A 22327-nucleotide genomic window follows, 5' to 3' on the forward strand; every position below is an offset into this window, starting at 1 on the left:
TACTGGTTATAGCAAAGCCAGTGTTCCACTACACTGCTAATCAAATTGGGTGAGGTGACTTACAGTAAGAGCATTTTTTTTCTCTTTTTCTCTCTCGTAATTCTTCTGGCACTGTGCTAGGGTTAACCATACTGGGAGGAATGTGATGAGACAGCAGTTCAAAAATGGTATTTGTGTGGTGTTAGAAATTGAAATGTGGGAAACTAATACGCAGAAAAATCATTAAATAAACTTACAAGGTATTAGTAACAGTAATTCATGAACATTTCTGTAAAATAGTGAAAGGAAAATACTGGTTCCTTCAGAAGTCTAGGATTTTTGCAAAAACCTAAGTACTGCACATTCATTGTAGTTACCTCTCAAAAGGTTTTTTTTTCTTTTGAATTTAAAGAAACAACCTTATTAGAATCCAAACAAATTACCTCCCACACAATATCAAGATTTTGCTAATAATCTTGTTGGCAAACACTAGTCAAAATAGAGTAGACATAAAGTTGACCAAAGAAAAAGTTATTTTGTTGTATGTTGGAGCAGCTTCTCTAAAATTCAGACTGGAAATAAGTTTTGAAATACAATACTGTACTTGGATACCTTTACAGTAGATAAAATTAATTTGCTACTGAGATAATGAATAACTGTTTACACCCAACTGTAATCTTTCAATTACTCTTAGGCTGAAACTTTCTTTGCCAAGAAGCCTGTTTATTAAATCTGGTTCTTTCACACTAAGAAAAGTTTACAATTGCAGTTAAATACTTCGTACCTGGACAAGGACCCAATTTGAAAAAAATTGTTAACTATGTTTAAATTAGCCTCATTTGTCATTAACTAGTTTTAAAAAACCAGTATCAAACATGACCTCTTTAAATACTTGTAAATATGTGTGATTGAGAGTAATGAAAGTTGGAAGACTGCTTTTATTTCTTGATCAGTCCTTTTAAGCTTATCAGTGGGTCCAATGAATCTGGTCTTTGGGTATTTTGCAGCATAAAGTCCTATTAAATGGCTTGGGTTTTTTCAGAACTCAACTTTAGCTGTATGCCAAGGATATGATTTTTTTTTTTAAAATTCATGTTTGCTATTTAATTTCCCCCCAGCTTTTAATGATTGAAATATGAAATTTAGAGCTTAATGATATAGGAAGAAAATCTGAAGCAAGTTGGGCTTATATATTGAAATAGTTTAGCAGTATCATACAGTATGACTGCAGGAAACGGGTATGAGAATCAAAGTAATTTAAGACAACTGTCAGATGAAGCTATACCAGAGTGCATACTCCAAGAGTGCATCTTCTGTGCTCCAACTGCTAACAGGCTTTGACTCCACAGAACCAGACTAGAGCTAGTCCAGGGTAAAATCACCTGAAATGCATATAATGTGGTGCCAGGTCTTAAGCTTTATAAATCTACTCCTGTGTGTCTCTTCCATTTACTCTGTAATTCTGGATCTTCACGCTTCCATAAAAAAAAACCCAAACAATCATAAAAAACCAACCCACCAACAACTCCCAAAAAAACAACAAACCTTGGTAAAGTTCACATGTTTCTGACAAAACCTGTACCCTGTTGAGATGATGGTAAAACTGCGGTTTGCCCTACAGAAACTGGTTCCTTAAGTATTTACATATGTGGCTCACATAATCTGTACTCCATTATCTCTTACTGGGGCACTAGTTTATCATGGGATCCAATCTGCAGAGGAACTGAAGGGGCAAGACCTCTTCCCTTCAGTACTTCTCATCTCCAGAGGAACCTTCTGCACGTACAGATTGCTTACAAATCTCCAATAGGTACTAACAGTCAAAACCTAACCATATGTGTCTGAAGCACATTCATGTGTGCAATGAGATCTGCATTGACAAGTATTGAAAGAATTACCCTTGATAAGCAGCCAATTGTATGATATTCTCACTGAGCTAGTTTGGATCTCCAGCATGTTTAACTGATGTGTACCTGGATAGTACTGCAGTTTTGTTTTTAAAATTTAAACAGTCAGCTATAGTAAGGAGGTGATGAAAATGTTTCTTTTCAGTCTTGTTTTACTTTGCCTGTAAGTTTTAAATATATCTGTAAATTTTGTAGTCAGTAATTCTCTTAAGTTTTAAATCTACACATACACATATACACATACACACGCTATCCTTAATTGTAGCATTTACTTTCCAGAATGGAAATCATGCCTTTCACCTTGTCAATAAAATTGCTAGCAAACTCATAATTCTAGAATTGTAGAGTTGAGTTTGAAACCAAGAATCGTTAAGAGTTTCAGTTCTTATGTATTGGTAAAGTTGCATAATATAAAAATTTTCAAAAATTCCGTGGAAGATTAATAAAGTAATAGAATCCTCTAAAAATGTTAGCAAAGTTTCTTAGTTTTAGTTTACCAAGTAAAATAAAAAAACCTCTCTTATCCAAGCAGTCTATAGTATACTTGATCTCTAATAATCTTCCATTGTGAGTTCATTTTTTTTAAGGCTCCTGTTAGTTCAAGCTAATCAGTACAGATGTGTAGATAATAGCTCTCATTCTTATGTTAGACGTTGCTCATCGTATTTTCTTTTGCTGTCTATTAGAAAACAATGTGAAGAAGCAATTGTCAGTTTTTGTTCTGTTTGTAAAACTAAGAATGTATCTTAGTAGAAATGTTTAATGAAAAAAAGACAGCTGCATAAAGCTTGAATCTTAGAATGCTTCCCTCAAACTACATGAGCAATATTGGACACAAACTGAGTAAGTTGCAGTGATACAGCCATATTTTGCACTTGTACTTGGAATTTGAAAACTCAACCTGGCCTTCCTCTTTTTAGAATATCCACATAAATATGGACCACAAGGAGGTTGTGCAGATCATTCAGTATTTGAAAGAATGCAGAAGTACCAGATGACTGGTATAGAAGAACCAACAACAGAGGTACAACACAGGCTAATGGATTATGTTGATTAGAAATTAGTGTAATAACTTTCTATTTGTTGTATCTTGTCTCTTTTACTTTTGGTCAGTCATCATCCATCAACATTGTGATGTACTGAAATTATTGCTAGAGGTTTCTTATTAACATAATTTTTCTAAATTCTTTTTCTCATTGCTTCTACAGTGTAGATGTGCTAGCTCATAGTTTTAATGAATCCTACATGATCTCAAATTTTTCAACAATTGGAATTTTAGATGGATGTGGAAATCAAGCTTGAGATGAGGAATATACTTTATTGAAGTTGAGAAGGAACAGTTTCAAGATCCCTTGATCTCTAAGTAATATATTGGTCCTTAAAGAGTAATAACTTGTAGATTTTCAAGTTATGTTAATAACTTGAAAATACACTTCTAGTATCTGAGTGCTTTCAGTGGTAAATGAAGTGATATGAGTGGGAGGGTCTTACTAGCAATATTGAAAGATTAAAGAGGTTGCAGCATGCTACAGATTGCCTGTAATAGGAGGTAAGTGGTCTATGGAAGGGACTTGCGTACCTGTTTAGAGTCCTGCAGTATTTTTGCCTTCAGGTTTGCACCACTTGTCATGAAACTGAATTTTTTTTTTCCAACACTTTCCAACAGTAAATTATTGAGTTTCTCTTAGTGTTAGCTATGTTCTGAGCTGTTTCAAGTTTTGACATTATTTTGTGGTGTCAGTTAAGTATATGCCAACAAAACTGTGCAATATGGCTTGTTAAATAGCATCAGCAACTTAAAGTTGATTTACACTGTGACTCCAGAAATTATCAACAGTATTACACAATTCAGCATTGGTAACAATAACATGCTTTCCCAAAAATTTACTTGTAAAACTTCATGGAGGGAGTGGGCCATCAACCAGTGAATACCATAAGGCAAATGTGTTAGCAGATACTGCTCTGACTAATGAGCATTATTTTAATTTTGTGTTTAGTGTACCATTTGTTCCATGCTGAAGTGCTTAAGTATTTCTGTTTGCCGAGGTAGCTGACCAAGGTAATTACAATGTGAAATAACCTGTGTTAACGAAGGTGTGTTTAAGTCCCACAGCGGTGTTTTTTTCTGATCTACAAACTGTTTGTTCATCTTAAAAAAGGATTATGAAAAAGAAAAATTCCAAAGATCACATGAATGAAAAAATATATTTCACATTGACTGCCTTTTGTAATATAAAATGAAACGCACAGAAGGGTTTGACTGAGATATCATTAAAAATAGGTGGCATACTTGAAAACTGGCTATAACATACTTAGTTTAATTCAAGATTCATGAAACTTTGTAGGTTAAAGAAAAAGAATGAAAATCTGTTTGTATTAGTGGAGTGTGTTTAGAAAAATTCATCACTATTTTTAGGTCATCTAGTGCAGCATGTAGATCTACAAAATCAATATATTTGTTTCCTGTGTATATATAGAAGCCTTTTGAAGAGCCTAAGAACAATGGTCCACAGCTTTTAAGAAAAAAGCGTGCCACTCAGGCTGAAAAAAATACATGTCAGCTGTATATTCAGACTGATCATCTGTTCTACAAGCATTATGGAACAAGGGAAGCTGTAATTGCACAGGTATTTCCAATCCTTTTATTTTAAACAATCTGCTTTTACTTTATTTGTGTATTTCTGATAAATTTCCTGTAATTTAATTGTGTATGTTATTGTTTATTTACTTTAGAGTGTTTTGTTTCATTTGTTACAGTGATCTTGACATTATTGAAAGAGCTTTTTTTATTTCACTAAGAAGATGCTATATATCTGTGACAGAAGTCCTGGGCACTTGTGCTTTCTTTAGCTAATAATGGCAGCTCTGGTTTGTTTAGCACCTTTGAGCAAGACTTGCAGTCTGACTTTTCTCAATTCTTACTCAGAAAAATAATACTTCCTGAAGAGTTCTAGTCTGTTTGACAGTCTGCCAAGCCTTTGTGTTAACACTTGCGTAGCCTTCCATTTGAAATTTTAGTTCAAAAAACTGTGAGCTCCTGACACTGAGATCTGTTCCTGTAGGGTCTAATGTAGTGGAAGGTTAAAAAAGCAGTGGCAACTAAAGGCAGATGTTTTTCATTTGTCAATATACTATTAACTGGAAAAAGGTTGGGGTGGGGGTTGTTTTGCTATCATTTGCTAAAAATATGACTAGCATGTTACTTCAGACTTCAAGAGAAGTATGTTTTCACTGCCACTTGCAAATCTGACTTTTACTATTTATTCATCGCACTGTACATATGCAATTCAATTTGACTAACATTTTCCAAAGCTCTGAAGTCACCTTCAAAATCAGGTTTTCAGTGAGTTAGCATTTCTATGTGCTCTTGGAAAAGGGTAAACGATCAATTTTTTCACATTTGTGTTTTACCAGAAATGAAAGAATAATGTTGTAACAAGTAAATTTTTTCTCAAAAAAAGATATACAGTGCTTTGAATACAATTTTAACTACAGTGATATCTTATCATAGCAATGAATCGAATGAGTATCACAAACGGGTATCTGAATAGTTGATAGAATTATGTGTTTAAAAAAAAAAAGCAAATGGTAAAATACTTTGGTGTTATCTGGCATGGTGGCAGTGTAGGTACTAGGTTATGTAGTGATTTATTTCCATTATTTGCCATCAGCATTTGGTTAGAAAGGCCTGTTAGAGTTCATATAGCACAATATCTTATATGTAAAAGTATAGGCCTTGCAGTTGTTGCTATTTCAGATTAGCTATAGCATAGTGCATAGATCTTTGAACTGCAGATACTTTTGTTTTTGACAGATATCCAGCCATGTTAAAGCGATTGACACAATTTACCAGTCAACAGATTTCTCAGGAATCCGTAACATCAGCTTCATGGTGAAAAGAATAAGAGTAAGTTATATTGGAAATACTTTTAGCTTCACTGATATTGCTTGGAGGCTGTATTTTTCAAAAGTCCTGTTGCTGTTCACTTGTAACCATTTATTGTTAGCAATTTCATAACACAAGTGTCTCTGTAGTAAATGGTTCCCTAACCCATTTATTTGGTTTGGTTTTAGTGTTTATTGTCAAAAGCCTGATACTTCTGTTATTAAGCTGTAGTCAATTTTTATAGGAATCAACTTCCTATGTTTCAGCAGTGTTGACTGTGCAGAGAATAGACTGTATTGCTCTCCAAGAACTTTAATACTAAAATAGATAATGGCTCTCCAGGTTGAAAGTTCCTTCAAAAAGCGGTGATTTAAGAGGATAAATACAAACTTTTGGGTACTGATGGAAAGGAAAAAGAAGGAAATAAGAGAGTGGGGATTTACTACACAAATGCAATTCTTTGTTTGTTGTAGAACTTGGTTTTCCAAATATTGGGGTGGTAATTTGTCAAGGCCTATAAATCTTTAGCAACATCTGTAACTATTTAACATAACAAGGTATTGACAACATGTATTGGGTTTGCGTGGCAAGGTTTTGGTAGCGGGGAGGGCTACAGGGGTGGCTTCTGTGAGAAGCTGCTAGAAGCTTCCCCTATGTCCCATAAAGTTAATGCCAGTGGGTTCCAAGACAGATCCGCCGCTGGCCAAGGCCGAGCCCATCAGCAATGGTGGTGGTGCCTCTGGGATAACTTATTTAAGAAGCAGGGGGGAAAAAACCTGCTGCACAACAGCAATTGCAGCTGGAGAGAGGAGTGAGAAGATGTGAGAGGAACAACTCCGCAGACACCAAGGTCAGTGAAGAAGGAGGGGGAGGAGGTGCTCCAGGCGCCAGAGCAGAGATTCCCCTGCAGCCCATGGTGAAGACCCTGGTGAGGCAGGCTGTCCCCCTGCAGCCCATGGAGGTGAATGGTGGAGCAGATATCCACCTGCAGCTCGTGGAGGTCCTCATGCCCAGAGCAGGTGGATGCCCAAAGGAGGCTGTGACCACATGGGAAGCCCGCGCTGGACCAGGCTCCTGGCAGGACCTGTGGACCCGTGGAGAGAGGAGCCCACGCTGGAGCAGGTTTGCTGGCAGGACTTGAGACCCCATGGGGGACCCATGCTGGAGCAGTCTGTTCCTGAAGGACTGCACCCCATGGAAGGGACCCACGCTGGAGCAGTTCATGAAGAACTGTAGCCCGTGGGAAGGACTCATGTTGGAGAAGTTCATGGAGGATGGTCTCCCGTGGGAGGGACCCCACGCTGGAGCAGGGGAAGAGTGTGAGGAGTCCTCCCCCTGAGGAGGAGGAAGGAGCGGCAGAAGCAACGTGTGATGAACTGACCACAACCTCCATTCCCCATCCCCCTGCGCCGCTGGAGGGAGGAGGTAGAGAATTCGGGAGTAAAGTTAAGCCCAGGAAGAAGGGAGGGGTGGGGGGAAGGTGTGTTAAGATTTGGTTTTATTTTTCATTATCCTGCTCTGATTTGACTAGTAATAAATTAAACTAATTTTTCCCCAAGTCAAGTCTGTTTTGCCCGTGATGGTAATTGGTGAGTGATCTCCCTGTCCTTATCTCGACCCACGAGCCTTTTGTTTTATTTTCTCTCCCCTGTCCAGTTGAGGAGGGGGAGTGATAGTGTGGCTTTGGTGGGCACCTGGCATCCAGCCAGGGTCCACCCATCACACAACAGTAAGCCTCTTAGCTGGTATTTACAAGTCAAGTGAAAATGAATCATGTCTGACAGTTTGTTTCAACTTACTTTTAGATTAACACAACTGTAGATGAGAAGGACTCTTCCAATCCCTTCAGATTTCCTAACATTGGTGTGGAGAAGTTTCTGGAACTGAACTCAGAACAGAATCATGATGATTATTGCTTGGCCTATGTGTTTACAGACCGTGATTTTGATGATGGAGTCCTTGGTCTGGCTTGGGTTGGAGCCCCTTCAGGTAATTATATCCAAACCTTCAGCGCTATGAGATAAGATATTGTAGGTAGGTACAAAGAAGAAAGGTAGAAAGTATTTCATTTAAATTGACAGCAAACAGACAAAATCTCATAACCAACTTTTCACAATTTTGGTTAGGTATGGTTTAATGGTTTTTTTTAAATTTTTTTATAAGTGTAAATGGCATATCATGTGTCACTTCAATTAGTCTTGCTGTCTTTCTGATGAACAAGACGTGAGCAATAAAGAAAAATGTATTTCTTTTGTTAGACAAAGGTGGTATTACTTGGATGGCTTTCTAGTTATGACAGGTATGAGTGACCAGTAAAGTGACAGAAGAAACAAGTATTTCTGCTATATGTAAACAGCTTACAACTATGCAGTTTGAATTTTGTAGTGGAACTGCACTGCAGAATCCTTAGGTTTTCTAGGTAGTATTGGAAGCTTTTTTTTTTTTAAATAAAATCAGTGAGATCTTGTTCTGAGAGATACCACAATAATTATTGTGTGACTCTTCTTGGACTGCTTCTCATTAGTTTCAATCTAGTTGTGTATTTTGGGTCCGAAGTATGTCTCTTGATGTAAAAAAAAAAAAAAAAAAAAAAATCAAACAATGGTCTTTGTGTGCAACACCTCGAGATGTTTGTCCTGGATGTATTAGTTTTATAGGATGTATTAGTTTTATAAAATTATATATTTGAAAGTTATTAGTCTCTAAATTAGAGTGAATACAAATTCTTTATAGCTCAGCACAAATTCCAAATTGTGGAAACTTTCACAGAAATCAAAATCGGAAATTCAGAAGGAATAGTCTTCCCTTGTTTCTTCCCTTGAGTGATTTCTATATAATAAGGAATTAGGCTGAAGAACAACAGGTTCTATGAGACTTTGCAAGAAACTGGATACTTTTATGAGAACATTATCAAGAGCTTTAACAGAATTCGAGTAATTGTGGAAGAAACATTAAACCATTTATGAGATGTAGCTATACGTTATAACCTCACTTTGTTTACTGCTGTACTTTCCTCTAAAGCACATGTTGGTTGTAGAGTACTGGAGCTATGTGGAAAACTGTTGTGGTACGACAGTCTCTTAGACTTTGATTTCAAGAGATTAAAATGCTCAAATAAGCATTAGTAGAGTATTCAGAGGGGTAACAGATCAGTGGACCCATGAATGTAGTAGGTATTTTAGAGGGACCTGTGTGGACTAACCTTAGTGACTGTGGAAGAACCACAGGAAAAATAATACACAAGTGGCCTGTGTAAATAAGAAACTGGGTCTGTGATGACTTGTCTAGTGTATAGACTGAGCAACCACAGGATGAATTGGAATGTGCATTCCATAAACACTTCTTCCAAAACTAAATTTAGTTGAGAAAAATTAAGTTGCTTTGAGAGATTTTCATCCTTAATGCACATACTGACATAGGTTAAATGAGATGTTTCACTAAGATGAAATTTTACTTCAGAAAGCAAGTGAACTTCTTTAGAGTGTTTTTTAGACACCATTTTTGTTAGCAGTAGAATAGCTGAATTTTATAATATTGATAATGCCTCAGTACAAACTCAAGTTATGGAAAAATTTGGTGAAATTAAAGTCACAATTTTGAGACTTTTCCAAACAGTGAGTATGATGCACTTGATTGTTGACCTTCTAAATATGGGTCTGATTAACCCACACATCAAAAGCATTTTCAGCTTTAGTTTGTACAGTGGAAAAATGAGTCACTTTTGCTGACAAGGATATACAGCTAATCTTAGGCATTTTATATAAATGCTCATACTAGGAGAGAGCATCTCTTGTGATTTCACTGTGGGTTTTTTTTACTTAGTGAAATCCAAATGGGATGTAGATTGAGGCTACCTGTTTTGGACATTGCACCCTGCTAGTCTTGTACTACAGGTATGATGAAATCAGGGCTTGTCCATGCAGTGAAAGCCCTAAATAGCTCTTAATAGCTATTCTAAAACAGCTAACTTCTTGTATGAATCTGTCCATTCAGTGCTGAGAGCATTAGTGTGGATAAATCTAATCTACTTCCAAAGTTGAGTTAATATTAATTGCACAGAAGAACTCTTAGTCCGTAAGTGTCCACTGAGGAGGCAAGCTGTTTCTTGTTCTAAATGTCACTAGAAAAGTAACATCGTACTTCTTTTCTTATATGACTAAATGTTGTACTTTTGTCTAAATGCAGGGAGCTCTGGTGGAATATGTGAAAAGAGCAAACTGTATTCTGATGGTAAGAAGAAGTCTTTGAACACTGGAATCATCACTGTTCAGAACTATGGCTCTCATGTTCCTCCCAAGGTTTCTCACATTACTTTTGCTCATGAGGTTGGGCATAACTTTGGTTCACCTGTGAGTATTATTATTGATCTGTTAACTCACTTTCAACCATTTTGAAGTGCATGACTTGCCAATGGAGTGTTTACTTATAAACAAGGAAAGTATGATCATGACTGCATGTGCATATGTGCATGCACATTGTATACAAACAAAAAACAGATTGTCTAACTAAGCTCTTTTTATGAGTATTTGACAACACTGGTGTAACAGTGGATTTTGTGAATTGTTTATTTCTTACAAAGGGATTGTATTCCCTAAAAACTTCCCTGTTTTTTATTGAAGACTAGGGTCACACACATCTTTTAAATGTATTTTAGTTTATCCTAGAGAGGAGGAAGAATCAATGCAGAATTGATTAAGATGACACTATTCAACAAGTGAAGATAGAACTGGCTCTTTTTTATGTTCAGTTATTTATACTTGCAAGTTTACCTAAGAAAATCGTGGAGAGGATCAAAATACCAAGAACAATATTTTAGAGCAAAATTGTCTCCCAGTCATTTAGGGACATGATTTATTTGTGGCAAGCTGAAAGCATGAGGCTTTTGGTTTTGCTGGAGATGAGAAAAAAGTTTTCTGGTTTGAGATTTTTATTTTTAAACTTAAGTATATAGGCTTTCTACTCTTGGAAGTAAAACGAAATCAAGATATGACAAGAATGATGAGTTCTTCCAAAACAGATGTTCACATGTGAACGCGTTCTTCATGTGCCTTGAGAAGATCCCTAATACCATGGCTCTGAGTGGGAACAAGCCTGAAAATACAAGCACATGAAACTGAAAAAACAGTCCCACTGAGTGAAACATCTTTTGGATCAGCCTGGAAGATGGTTCTTTTAATTTTACTCTGTTGCATTTGGTTTAGGGAAATACATGAAAGTACGTGTTTGGTTCTACCAAACTATAATAAATGATATAGTTCTCACAACTGTGTTGAAAATTTTAAAATTTACCTACTTCTTTTGGAGATATAGGTTGTATTTCTGGAAAGCTGGATGCATCAGAACAGCATTAGGCTTCCTCTTACACTTAACAACTTAGTATGTTGTCAGTCTGCTAATTGCTAGTATGCCAACCTGTAATGCCTTTCATGCATCATGCTGGATATTGTATAGATCTAGTCACAGAAACAGACTTCTGTATTCTGAAGATCTCTTTGCACCTCCCTCAAAACAAGCAAAAAGAATAGACTGCTGTTTCGGTTAACTCCTCCTGCTTTTATTCCACAGAATACTTACTACCCTTTTGTGGTCATAAAGCCACTCATCTTGGGAGATGACAACTTTTTCGAGTCAGTATTCATTCCAGAACATGCACTTGGGTTATACATGACCAAGAACACAAATAAGCTAAAACTTAAGAAATTAGATACCTGCTACTATTGCCTGGGGAAGAAAAAAACAACAAAACAAACAAACAAGCCAAAACAAATCTTTGTTTTCTGTATACTTTTTGTGTTGCAAGAAACCTTGGAGTGTAGGTGTTTTGTTTTTATGAACCTTTTATTCTCACTGTGTTAAGGTTACTGAATCAGGTTACTTCTGCACATGTGAAAAAAGGTAGCAAAAAATTAGAGAAGCTGTCTTGATAGACATAGTTTTAAAATACTTGTTTTGCAGCATGATTCTGGAATGGAGTGCACTCCAGGGGAGTCCAAGAACTTGGGACAGAAAGAAAATGGCAATTATATCATGTATGCAAGAGCTACCTCTGGGGACAAACTTAACAACAACAAGTTCTCTATCTGTAGCATTCGGAACATCAGCCAAGTTCTTGAGAAGAAGAGGAATAATTGTTTCGTTGGTATGTATTTAGTCATCCTGAAAGCAGAACGGCTAAGCTATTACTATTACGCTTAATTAGAAATTTATTTTATTAATTTTTATTTTACTTTTTTATCTTACTGATTGTTTTTTTTTTTTAGTTTACTAAAAGATTCTGTAAGTAAAGAATTGAATTTGAGATCTGGAGTACTGTGTCAAGTTCTGGGCTCCCCAGTACAGGAAAGACATGGACATACTGGTGGTGTGAGTCCAGCAAAGGGCCACAAAGATTATTAAGGGATTGAGCATCTGACATATGAGGAGAGGCTGTGAGAGCTGAGACTGTTTAGTCTGGAGAAGAGCAGGCTGGGGATTGGGGGCCTCTTGTCTGTCTTTATAAATGCCTGGTGGGAGGGAGTAAAGAAAACAGGGCCAGACTGTTTTCAGTCATGCCCAGCGAAAGGACAAGAGGTAAGGAGCACAAATTAAAATACAGGAAATTCTATTTAAATATTTTAAAAAAATAAGGATTTTGCAGGAATTTTCTGTCTGGAGTCTGTGATGTGTGAGCTCTCACAAATTTTGTGAGATTGTGCAGCGAGTAGGTTTGGGGTTTGGAGTAGTACTAGTTCACCCCAGTACTATCAGCTTTTGCCTTAAGGTCCTCAGACTCCATTAAACGAGGAGTGCAAGAAAGGATGCTGCTCCATTGGAGGCTTAGCAGAAAACTTCCTCTTACCACTGTTGATTTCCTATCCACACAAGAAAAATCCCACTGTTATCAGCAGAAACCTTTTACTCAGAGGCTTAAAATTCTATAAATTGTAGGAAAGACTAAGCTGAGTGGCAAGCAAATAATGCAAGTTGACTTGAGCCCTAGTCTGAAGTCCATCTTGACCAGGCATTTTCAGTCATGATTAGCTGGATGCTGTTGCAAGTCAGTGTTAACATTTATAAGTCTATTTGCATATTCTTTGTACATAAATATACTGGCATTTTTCAGAGTCTGGTCAGCCCATCTGTGGTAATGGACTGGTTGAACAAGGAGAACAGTGTGACTGTGGATACAGTGACCAGTGTAAAGATGAATGCTGTTATGATGCAAACCAATCGGAAGATAAAAAATGCAAGTTAAAACCAGGCAAATACTGCAGGTATTGTGCATGTCTGTTATAGTATGCTTCAATTTTGGGGATTTATTGGTAGCTATAATTGGTATTTTAGAATCTGAATCTGTTTATCTGCATTATTCTTAAGGTATTTATTTTGTTTAAAATGCCTTATACAGTGAGTGAGAAGTTCATAAGCACAATTATGCTATGCGATTCTTGGTGCTAATTGTAGCTTGCTTTCCCTTAGATGACTCTTCTCTAGCTTTTGAAAAAACATAATATGGCACTGGATTGTATCAATGCTAACATATCATAATACTCAGTGCAGACAAATAAATGTTGAAATTCTGTTATCTTTATCGGAAACATGTTCTGCAAAAGTCTTGCAAAAACTGTATGATTCAGAAAAACAGGACCAGGATGCTGTTTTTACAATAGGTACAGGAAAGTATTAATTGCTCAAAGGATAATGGAGGATATTATGAAATTGGATCCTATCCTAGTGCCATTTCTACAGCATTGCCTAACTGGAAGATGACTGAAGGATATAGTTGATTTTTTTTTTTAAATGCTTGTTTTATAAATTAAACTGTTTCTAAGTCACCTTATATCTTGTCAGTGTTGTGTACATGGTGATTTATAAGAGGAACTTTTAAAGATCATAAGACTTACAGTGAAGTAAGTCAACTTCTCTCTTAGTCCCGTGACTTAAGATACATGTTAAATTTTTACCTCATCTGAAAACTTAAGTCAAATTTTTTTCACATGAAAGGCATGAGCTTTTGTTCCTCTCTAGAGACAGACATAAATCTAATGTCTGGTTAGACTCTTAGCCAAAGACGAAGAGAAAATTACTACTATTTTTAAGTCCAAACCAGCTCAACCTCTTAATACAACATACACAGTTTTGTTCTGATTAAACTTTCCTGCCCTAAAAATGGTCTTTGTCATCCTGGGAGCAGAAGTAAAAGTAGCATCTACTGTTAAAACGTATTTGACAGTGTAGACATGGTAGAAGGACCATCTCCTGTGAATTCATAGTTGCAATAATTTTGCATGGGGTCCCCTGTCCCCTGTGTGTGTCCCTGCAAATTCTTATTATTTCTGCCAAAATAAAGGCCTTGCATTGTCTTGTTTTATAACTGGTTTCTGAGATTAAGTTTTATGTTGCACCTATGGTGAGAAGCCATTTCCTTCTGAGTACACCAGGTGCCACTGCCACCTCCTTTCTTTGCTCTCTTGTGTTCAGCTGACTGTAGTCTAGCTTTATGCCCTGCTGGAGCAGTCTTAAATATGAATTGCTGCATCACTTTTGTTTTAGGATTCCCTTTTTTCCAGTTCTATTAAGATTGAAAATTTTGCTGTACAAAGAGGTTTCCAAAGACGTGTAAAGCAAATCCAAGTGTAAGAATGGATCACATAAATAACATGTTAAAATACATTTTAGGAAAACTATGGTATCTATCCAGCTACTTTACATGTCTTTTAGTCTTTTTCATGTGTGACATGAGAGTGATTTTTCTTAGCATGCAGTAGTTTTAAAATGGAGAGATCCTGACCTGCAGAAGGTCTGTGCTATCTTCTGATGTCCACTGAATGCCAGCGAGCACACTGTGAATAGTATTGAGATACAGAATAATGTGAGATGAGAACTCGGGAGGCTTAGCTTTATAAAGCATACGTAACTACTTGATTAACCTTCACTCTTCTGCTGCTTGTAATGGCATAAGTACTCAGACACTTCAGAAAGAGAAATGATTGTTTCCTGCTGTTTCACCAGATACGCTATGTACACCACTATATCACACCAGTACAAGGGGCTCAGATGCTTTGATGTCTGTGACAGAAAGGATCCCAAGTGTTTTAGGGGAACCAGTGAAGCTACATAGCTTTGACAAATCTTTCCTTCCCCCAAAATTTGCTTATACGCTGACTGTAATTTCTGATATAAGCTCTGACCTGTCTCCTTCCCTTTTCTTGTTTATTTAAACAATGTAAGTGGTATGGCTGCAGAAAGTAGAAAAAAAAAATTTCTTACAGATGTTAATCGGTGACAGATAAATCTTGACTTATTTATTACATTGATACTATCAAACTAATCAGTTGTTCCTGAATTAATTTTGCCAACTTGCTAATTGAATATTTTATATATACAAACTTTGAAATCCTGTTATTTTTATATATTTTAATTTAAAATGTGCTTGTACTGTTTAATATAATGCAAATAGTTTAATTGGTTACTACAATGACTAGGAAATCTGTATTCAGTGCAGTAACCTTTTGTTCCCTTAAAGGACGGAAAAAATTATTTTCAGTTCACATTTTACTTAGCACAGATCAGAAATACGTTGAGTGTTTGAGTAGGTTTCAGGATGAATAGTTCTTCTGGAATCGTTCATGCTTTTTCTTTACATCCATGTTTTCTGTTTATTTCTAGCCCTAGTCAAGGCCCCTGCTGTACTGCACAGTGTAATTTCAAACTGAAGACTGATAAGTGTCGAAATGATTCTGACTGTGCAAGAGAAGGAATGTGTAATGGTGTTAGTGCTCTCTGTCCAGCATCTGAGCCTAAACCGAACTTCACAGATTGTAACAGGCAAACACAAGTTTGCATAAATGGGGTATGGTTTTTTTTTTTTACAGTCATATGCAACCGCAGTTGTTTATTGCAAGGCACTGTATTACAAAGTGATAATGGTTTCAATACTTAATGGAGAAGAGTGTAAGATTAGTCTTTTTTTCAATAAAAATGTTTCATTTATTCATTTCAATCAAAATAACTGTGAAGGTACACCAAATATTAAGAAGCAGGTAACAAATATCAAGCTAGCTTTACTATTTGAGAAAGTTCCATTTAAATTTTTTTGTAAAAATCAGGAATATGAAAGTGTTTTATTTCCTAGTTCCATCTTCATTTTTCTTCAATCTTGGTCAAGTAATTTTGTTGCCTTAGAAAATTAGATATGCTATCAATACATGTTGAATTTGATTTAATGAAAATATACAGTTCTTCCACCCATGTGCATGTAACACAGATGTGCAAGCATATAGAATTACTCTGAACTGCCATTAGTTTCCTGGGTTAGAGAGTCCATGGCAGTTGCTATGAAATATTGATGGGAAGTCTCTTAAAAATTGATCTGTGTTTACTTGGAAGCAGGAACAAGCAAAAGTCATCCTCTTAAAGAGCTGTAACTTGTGTTGCTGTAAGTCTCTGTTTTGTGCAGCCCAGGTTTTTTAATCAAATGATACTGCTTGTAATAATTTTTCAACTAGTTTAGAGTCATCTTAAAGATAAAGGAATTGTCTTTTATATAGTTGCTTGATTTTGAAACAAGATTATAAATACACTGAATTTTTTTTATTTGAATTTGAAGGGTCCTCCCACAATGGAATTAAATACAGAATCTTGCCATTAATTTTTATTATTTTCGGAGAGAAAATATTTTTTTAAGGCATGCTTTTGATATATTTTCCTAACCACAGTTTTGAGTAATCATGTTTCAGTGTGAATTGCAGTGCTGTGAGTGTTTTGCAGGGTACCCTGAGGCCCTAAAAAAAGATACAGTGTTAACAAACAAAATGGGGTAAATCACCTTTAAAAAAATTATCAAATAAGCCTAAACACTGCAAATGAATAACTAAGGTTTTTGTTTTATAAACTTTAGAAGAAATTAAAGCTATTATTTTTATTGATAAGCATCTTTAGACCTATGATTATGCTTTCAGCCATTAAAAATTAATATCATTCCTAATGTCAGTGTGCTTAAAAGTGAAATTGATTTTTGTGTTCTCATACTTTTGTCTCAAACAGCAATGTGCTGGCTCTATCTGTGAGAAGTATGGCTTGGAGGAATGTACATGTGCTAGTTCAGATGGCAAGGACGATAGAGAATTGTGTCATGTCTGCTGCATGAGAAAAAGTAAGACTTGTCTGAATTGTAAGCGTAAATATAGCAGTAGGTATCTGAGGAATCTTCTCACGGTGTTTATATTTTAGTTTTTGTTAACTTGAGAGCATACTGCAGTTTTGTTCATGCTTAGTTTCAGATGAACATTGCATTGTATTTGTAGGAAATAAACAATATATTTTGGTTTTTTACAGATTAATAGAAACTTGATATTTTTCAAAAGCATTTTGAACAATTGAACACCAAGGTATTCATGCACATATGTTTTAATACAATAACAGTTTGATTAATCTAATTTGTATTTACTTTTCAGTGGACCCAGCTACTTGTGCAAGTACAGGCTCTAACCAGTGGGAGAAACACTTTGGTCGTAAAACTATTACTTTGCAACCTGGATCTCCTTGTAATGATTTCAAAGGCTACTGTGATGTGTTTATGAGGTGTCGGCTAGTAGATGCTGATGGCCCTCTAGCTAGATTAAAGAAAGCAATTTTTAATCCAGAGCTATATGAAAATATTGCAGAATGGATTGTGGTAAGTATTTTTTTTTATCTTACCAGTCTAAGATAAAATTTTCTTGTTAATCAATATTCACAGTTGGTAAGTGTTGCCGTATAGATACAGTACTTCAGCATTCTTCAAAGTATAATCAGTCCTCGGTTTACTGTTTTTTCTATAAGCACCTTGAGTGCAGCAAATAAGTTTGACAGATTGAAGGGAATGGAAATGAATAAATAACAAATAAACAAGTAAATATTTTGTGTTAATACCTCTATTCACTCCACTGGCTGTTTTGGTGTTAATGTTCATGTTTTTAATTTACTGGGTTTTCCCGTTTTAACTCTTCATATTTGAATGCTCTGATTTCTTTTAAGGAACTAAATATATTGATATCTAGCATTTCTTATTTTTATTGCACTAGATGACGCTTTCCTAATGTCTGGGAGGAGAGCTACAATGAAACACCATTATAGAGCTGCATAGTCAGTTTTGTGTAAGCTGTTGATTGTTTTAGGCTTATATAGCTCTGTTGTAGTGTATCTTCTGTGAAATTCTCTTCTGATAATAGAATGAATCTGAAGTATTTGGGGGTTTTTTTATGTAAGAGCTTTGGGGATGTTTTTCTTTAAAACGTTACGGTCTTTTAAGTGGTGTTTCAGAACAGCTTTTTGATTACTTTTGAAAGGCAAAGGAAAGCTGTATTCAGTGACCCCTGTCTCTTGTGCATGTGTGCTAGTCCCCCAAAAAATCTTTTTTTTTAAATGTTTTTAGGCTTATTGGTGGGCAGTGTTGCTTATGGGAATTGCCTTGATCATGTTAATGGCTGGTTTCATTAAGATATGCAGTGTTCATACTCCAAGCAGTAATCCAAAGTTGCCTCCTCATAAACCACTTCCAGGTGAGTACACAAGGTAATTAAATTTATAGAGAAATGTTTTATCCTCAGCTATTTTGTTCTAAAGGGAAATTTCAGGTGTCCCAACCTACAGTTCTTAGTCTGGCACTGTGAAACTACAAATGGGATTCATGCCAGTGAAACAATTCATAAAAATTTAACTCTTGCCTTATTTTCCTATAACATAATATGCATATCAAAAGAAAGCTTTGAAGACTTTTTCTGAGTCAGAGTTCCTTTTATTTCCTCTTCCATGCTACACTTTGTAAGAATCAGCCTGTTTAAGGAACTGCTGTTGAGATAATAAAATGTGTTCTGTAAATACTCAATGCAGTTAATCATCTGTTTAAAACCTTGCAGGTCTAAAGCTGAAGCCTTTCAGAAAAATAGTTATATTTAATTTGCATGGCCAGGGCAACTTTTCTGGAAATCATTTCTTTTTAAAATTCATTTTAACAATGGGTACCTTTCTTTGAAACAGGCACTTTAAAAAGGAGGAGACCCCCACAAACCACTCAGCCACCACAGCGGCAAAGGCCCCGAGAGAGTTACCAGATGGGACATATGAGACGTTGACTGCAGCTTTTTGCCTTGGTTCTTCCTAGTGCCTACAATGGGAAAACTCACTCCAAAGAAAACCTAATAAGTCATTGTCCCTGGTCTAACTCTCAAAAATTGAAGAGAGAAAAAAAAAAAAAGATGATATGCCCTCAAAACAAGTGGAAATGGTTAATTTTTAATGAGCGAATCTTCCAGCTCAAAAAGAAGAAAAGTGTTTTTCTTGCATATTTTTAATTTAGTGGCACAAAGTCCTAGAGTATCATGATTCTTTTCCCCTTCTGTGCTCTTCATTGCTGCATTTTCTTCACTTGCAGGCAAATATGGCTGTAGTAAAACTTTTACTCAAGAGTTGAAAAAATACATATTTTTCAACTGCCAGACAAGGCTAGGAAGCTAGACCACCTCAGCATTGGAGACATTACTTGTCAATGTATATACATTGTTATATGCAGACATGTATTTCTAACGTACACCCGTACTTGTGTGCAATTGTAAACAAGAGAATTGCAATATGGATGTTTCTTTGTATTATAAAACTTTTCCGCTATTAATGAAGAAATTACTGTTTAATTGACATACTCAGGATAACAGAGGATGATGGTGTGTAATGGTCAAGGATCCTGTGATGCTTTACACAGCAATTTTGAATCAAATCAAACTTTTTTTATCATTATGAAAGTTGTTTCAAGCACTCATTTCATCTTTATCAAACAGCTGCTAAGACATAGCATACAAGATTGAATGGTCTTTTAGAGATATAACAGGTGTTCTGCAAACTTGGCAAATGCCAGAATGTTTCAAAAATGTTTTATATAAGTGTCTAATTTCTTGTAGCTCAGCATAAATATTTTTAATTTGTCTGATCATTCGGTTAAATAATGAATAGTTAGATGAAATATTTCTGTGCTTTATTAGAAAATTCTGCCTGTTACTCAACTTGTTTTAAAAATTGCAACCAGTTTTATTTGGGCTGTTCAGATATTCTTACAGTATGATAATTAAGTTCGTGTTCTGAGGGATGTGGAAAGAAAGAAAAGCTGTAGTTTTCTTAGTTTCTTTTTTAATTTATCAGATATTTGGATAACTTTTCAGCATGATACTGTTGATTGATAACCACTAAAGTAGAGTGATTCACCCAGCTACTGTGGCAAAGTTAAAATTGTAGTTAGGACTACCCATTTTCCCACATTTTACACCAGTAGTGAAGTTCAACAGCACAATGTCCCATTCCAAAGTTTTTATTATGATGTAAATAATTGGCATTTTTGAAAGAGGAAACAAAAGATGTCTTAAGGTGCTTACTGCTATGCAGGAGATGAAAGGGGGCATTACAAAATGTTTAAGCTTGTGATATATTTATTGCTTGTTTTCCAAAAGCACCAAGCTAATTAGAGATGCAAATGGCTATAATTTTCCTGGCTTTGCTTAGGAGAAAATTTACTAAGGGTTGGACAGGCTTCCTTTGTTTGTTTTTTCTTTTTGTTTTGTTTTTTAAGAGTATAAGGTTTACACAATCATTTTCATAATGTGACGCAAGCCAGCAAGGCCAAAAATGTTACAGAATATAATGGGATCTCTTCCTTGTAAACTTGTACAGTATGTGGTAACTTTTTCAAAATACAGCTTTTTGTACATGGTTTAGAGACAAATTTTGTACATGAAACCCCAAGTCCAATAGACTATATAAATAATTCTAAATGATCTTAACTAGTTAGAAGTGTATGTAGTTGCTTTTAAGTCATTTTAAATACATTTGTTTTAAGACTGTGCAAAGATTGGAAGTGGATTTGCATTTCTAAAATGGTGACTTTTATTCAGCAAGAGTTCTTAGTAACTTCTTGAGTGTGGTAGACTTTGGAACATGTAAATTTTTTGCCTGTAATGTTATCCTGTGGTAGGATTTTGGCAGACAAATGCTGCCCTATTTTATTTTGAGTCTAAGTTAAATGTTTTCTGAAAACAGAAATGTGCACTGAACTCTCCACTGCAAGTCAAGATGTGGTAAAACCGAAAGAAAGTTCAAGACAATGAAATGGAATACTACTGTCAATTTCATGTCCACTGTGTTTTATACAGTATCTTTTTTGTTCACTTTGGAAATTTTTACTAAAAATGCAAAAAAGTATTGTGCAAAGATATGTAAGGTTTTTTGAAACTTGAAATGCATTAATAAATAGACTTGATGAAATCATCTTCTGAAGATCCATTTACTTTTTGAGCCCTGAAAGCAAAAAGGAATACACAGATTCTACTTCTACTTAATTTTTGGCTTTCACTGGAAAGGGGCTGTCATGCCAAAAAGTAATAGTACTATCTTTACACTATCAAAGTGCACCTCCCAATTCTAACATCATACAGTTAAATGTAAGAGTAAATGTTTTTGTGTAACCTTTTTAAGGAAAAGCCCTAAAATACCTTTAAATTACTTGTATGATCACAGGAATAAAGTTTTCTCTGTTCTTGTCTTCAAAATGGAAACTAGTTACTGGTGGGTATTCAAGCCTGGCACCATAGCTACTGAATGATACCTTCTGAAATGTATTTTTGAAGAGGAATGCTGGAATTAACATGCAATACTCTGAATGCACAACTGATGGATAAGACTTTTAGAAGGAGCAAATTTGCTTTTTGCAAGGTGTTTTAAAACTGCTAAGCTGAGTCTGTGTTTTCGTGTGTGTTGTATAGTTGATTTAAGTGATAAGACTGCTTTTAAAAGCCAAGTCCTGCCAGCTAGTCTTTCATTCTTGGGGCTGTTTGTTGAGAATGGCCTGCTTGGATATCAGTTTCCCTAACTGAGCAGCATATGCTTTGATGTAATCAAAGCATACTCAGAGTTTCTTCCTCACACTACTTTTTTTTTTTATTATTATTATTTTTTTTTTTTCCCCATGACTTTTTTGTAGAAGTGCTTCCCCTTGTGGCTAAATAGCGCTGTCAGGGCAAAAGGTATTAAAAGAAAATCAGTTGGAGCAGACCCCTTCTGCAAATCAGCATCATAGGTGGCTAATAGATTTGGTGGTGGTTGCATTTGAATTTCTGCCTAGGAACGCAAACCAGAGGTGTAGAAATAATGCCTAAGCATCTAAAATACAAATTTTGTGTATATTGTAAAATGTGTTTTGGGGAAACAAATGAGTACATAAATAGTTGTAATTTTTCTAACTAATATTTAACCTAATAATCCCTAGTTGTAGCTATTCATTTATTCATCTTATATTTCTTAATGTTTTAGTCATTAAATGTATTCATTCACCTGTGGTGTAGAAGCATATATAGTCAGAATGGTGGGAATGTGAGAAGGGCATCACACTCCTCTTAAGCTATGAAACTTTATTTATACCATACAGACTATAAGTCATTGTTATAGTTTGCCTTTTAATTGATGTTCCAATGTTTCTTTCAGGAAAAACACACAAAAATGAAGGAAGAGTTTTTTACTTCTGCATATTGGAGGTTCATTATTACAGAGAGGTGAT

The 22327-nt window shown here is 35.6% G+C and overlaps 1 protein-coding gene across 1 annotated transcript in view; it reads left to right on the plus strand.

Moving 5' to 3' along the window:
• The window catches only part of ADAM10 (ADAM metallopeptidase domain 10), a 51396-nt gene extending 32426 nt beyond the window's left edge, over positions 1-18970 (plus strand). Inside the window, exons 5-16 of the mRNA XM_050903024.1 lie at positions 2807-2910; positions 4367-4513; positions 5701-5793; positions 7578-7761; positions 9958-10121; positions 11728-11911; positions 12875-13025; positions 15421-15604; positions 16798-16906; positions 17208-17428; positions 18167-18293; positions 18772-18970. Of these exons, the coding sequence (XP_050758981.1) occupies positions 2807-2910; positions 4367-4513; positions 5701-5793; positions 7578-7761; positions 9958-10121; positions 11728-11911; positions 12875-13025; positions 15421-15604; positions 16798-16906; positions 17208-17428; positions 18167-18293; positions 18772-18866 (1763 nt within the window). The 3' untranslated portion in view covers positions 18867-18970. The remainder of the gene's footprint in view (positions 1-2806; positions 2911-4366; positions 4514-5700; positions 5794-7577; positions 7762-9957; positions 10122-11727; positions 11912-12874; positions 13026-15420; positions 15605-16797; positions 16907-17207; positions 17429-18166; positions 18294-18771) is intronic.
• Positions 18971-22327: the final 3357 nt, after the last annotated feature.

Source organism: Gymnogyps californianus, chromosome 11 (genome assembly GCF_018139145.2).
Source record: "Gymnogyps californianus isolate 813 chromosome 11, ASM1813914v2, whole genome shotgun sequence".
NCBI classification, from domain to species: domain Eukaryota; kingdom Metazoa; phylum Chordata; class Aves; order Accipitriformes; family Cathartidae; genus Gymnogyps; species Gymnogyps californianus.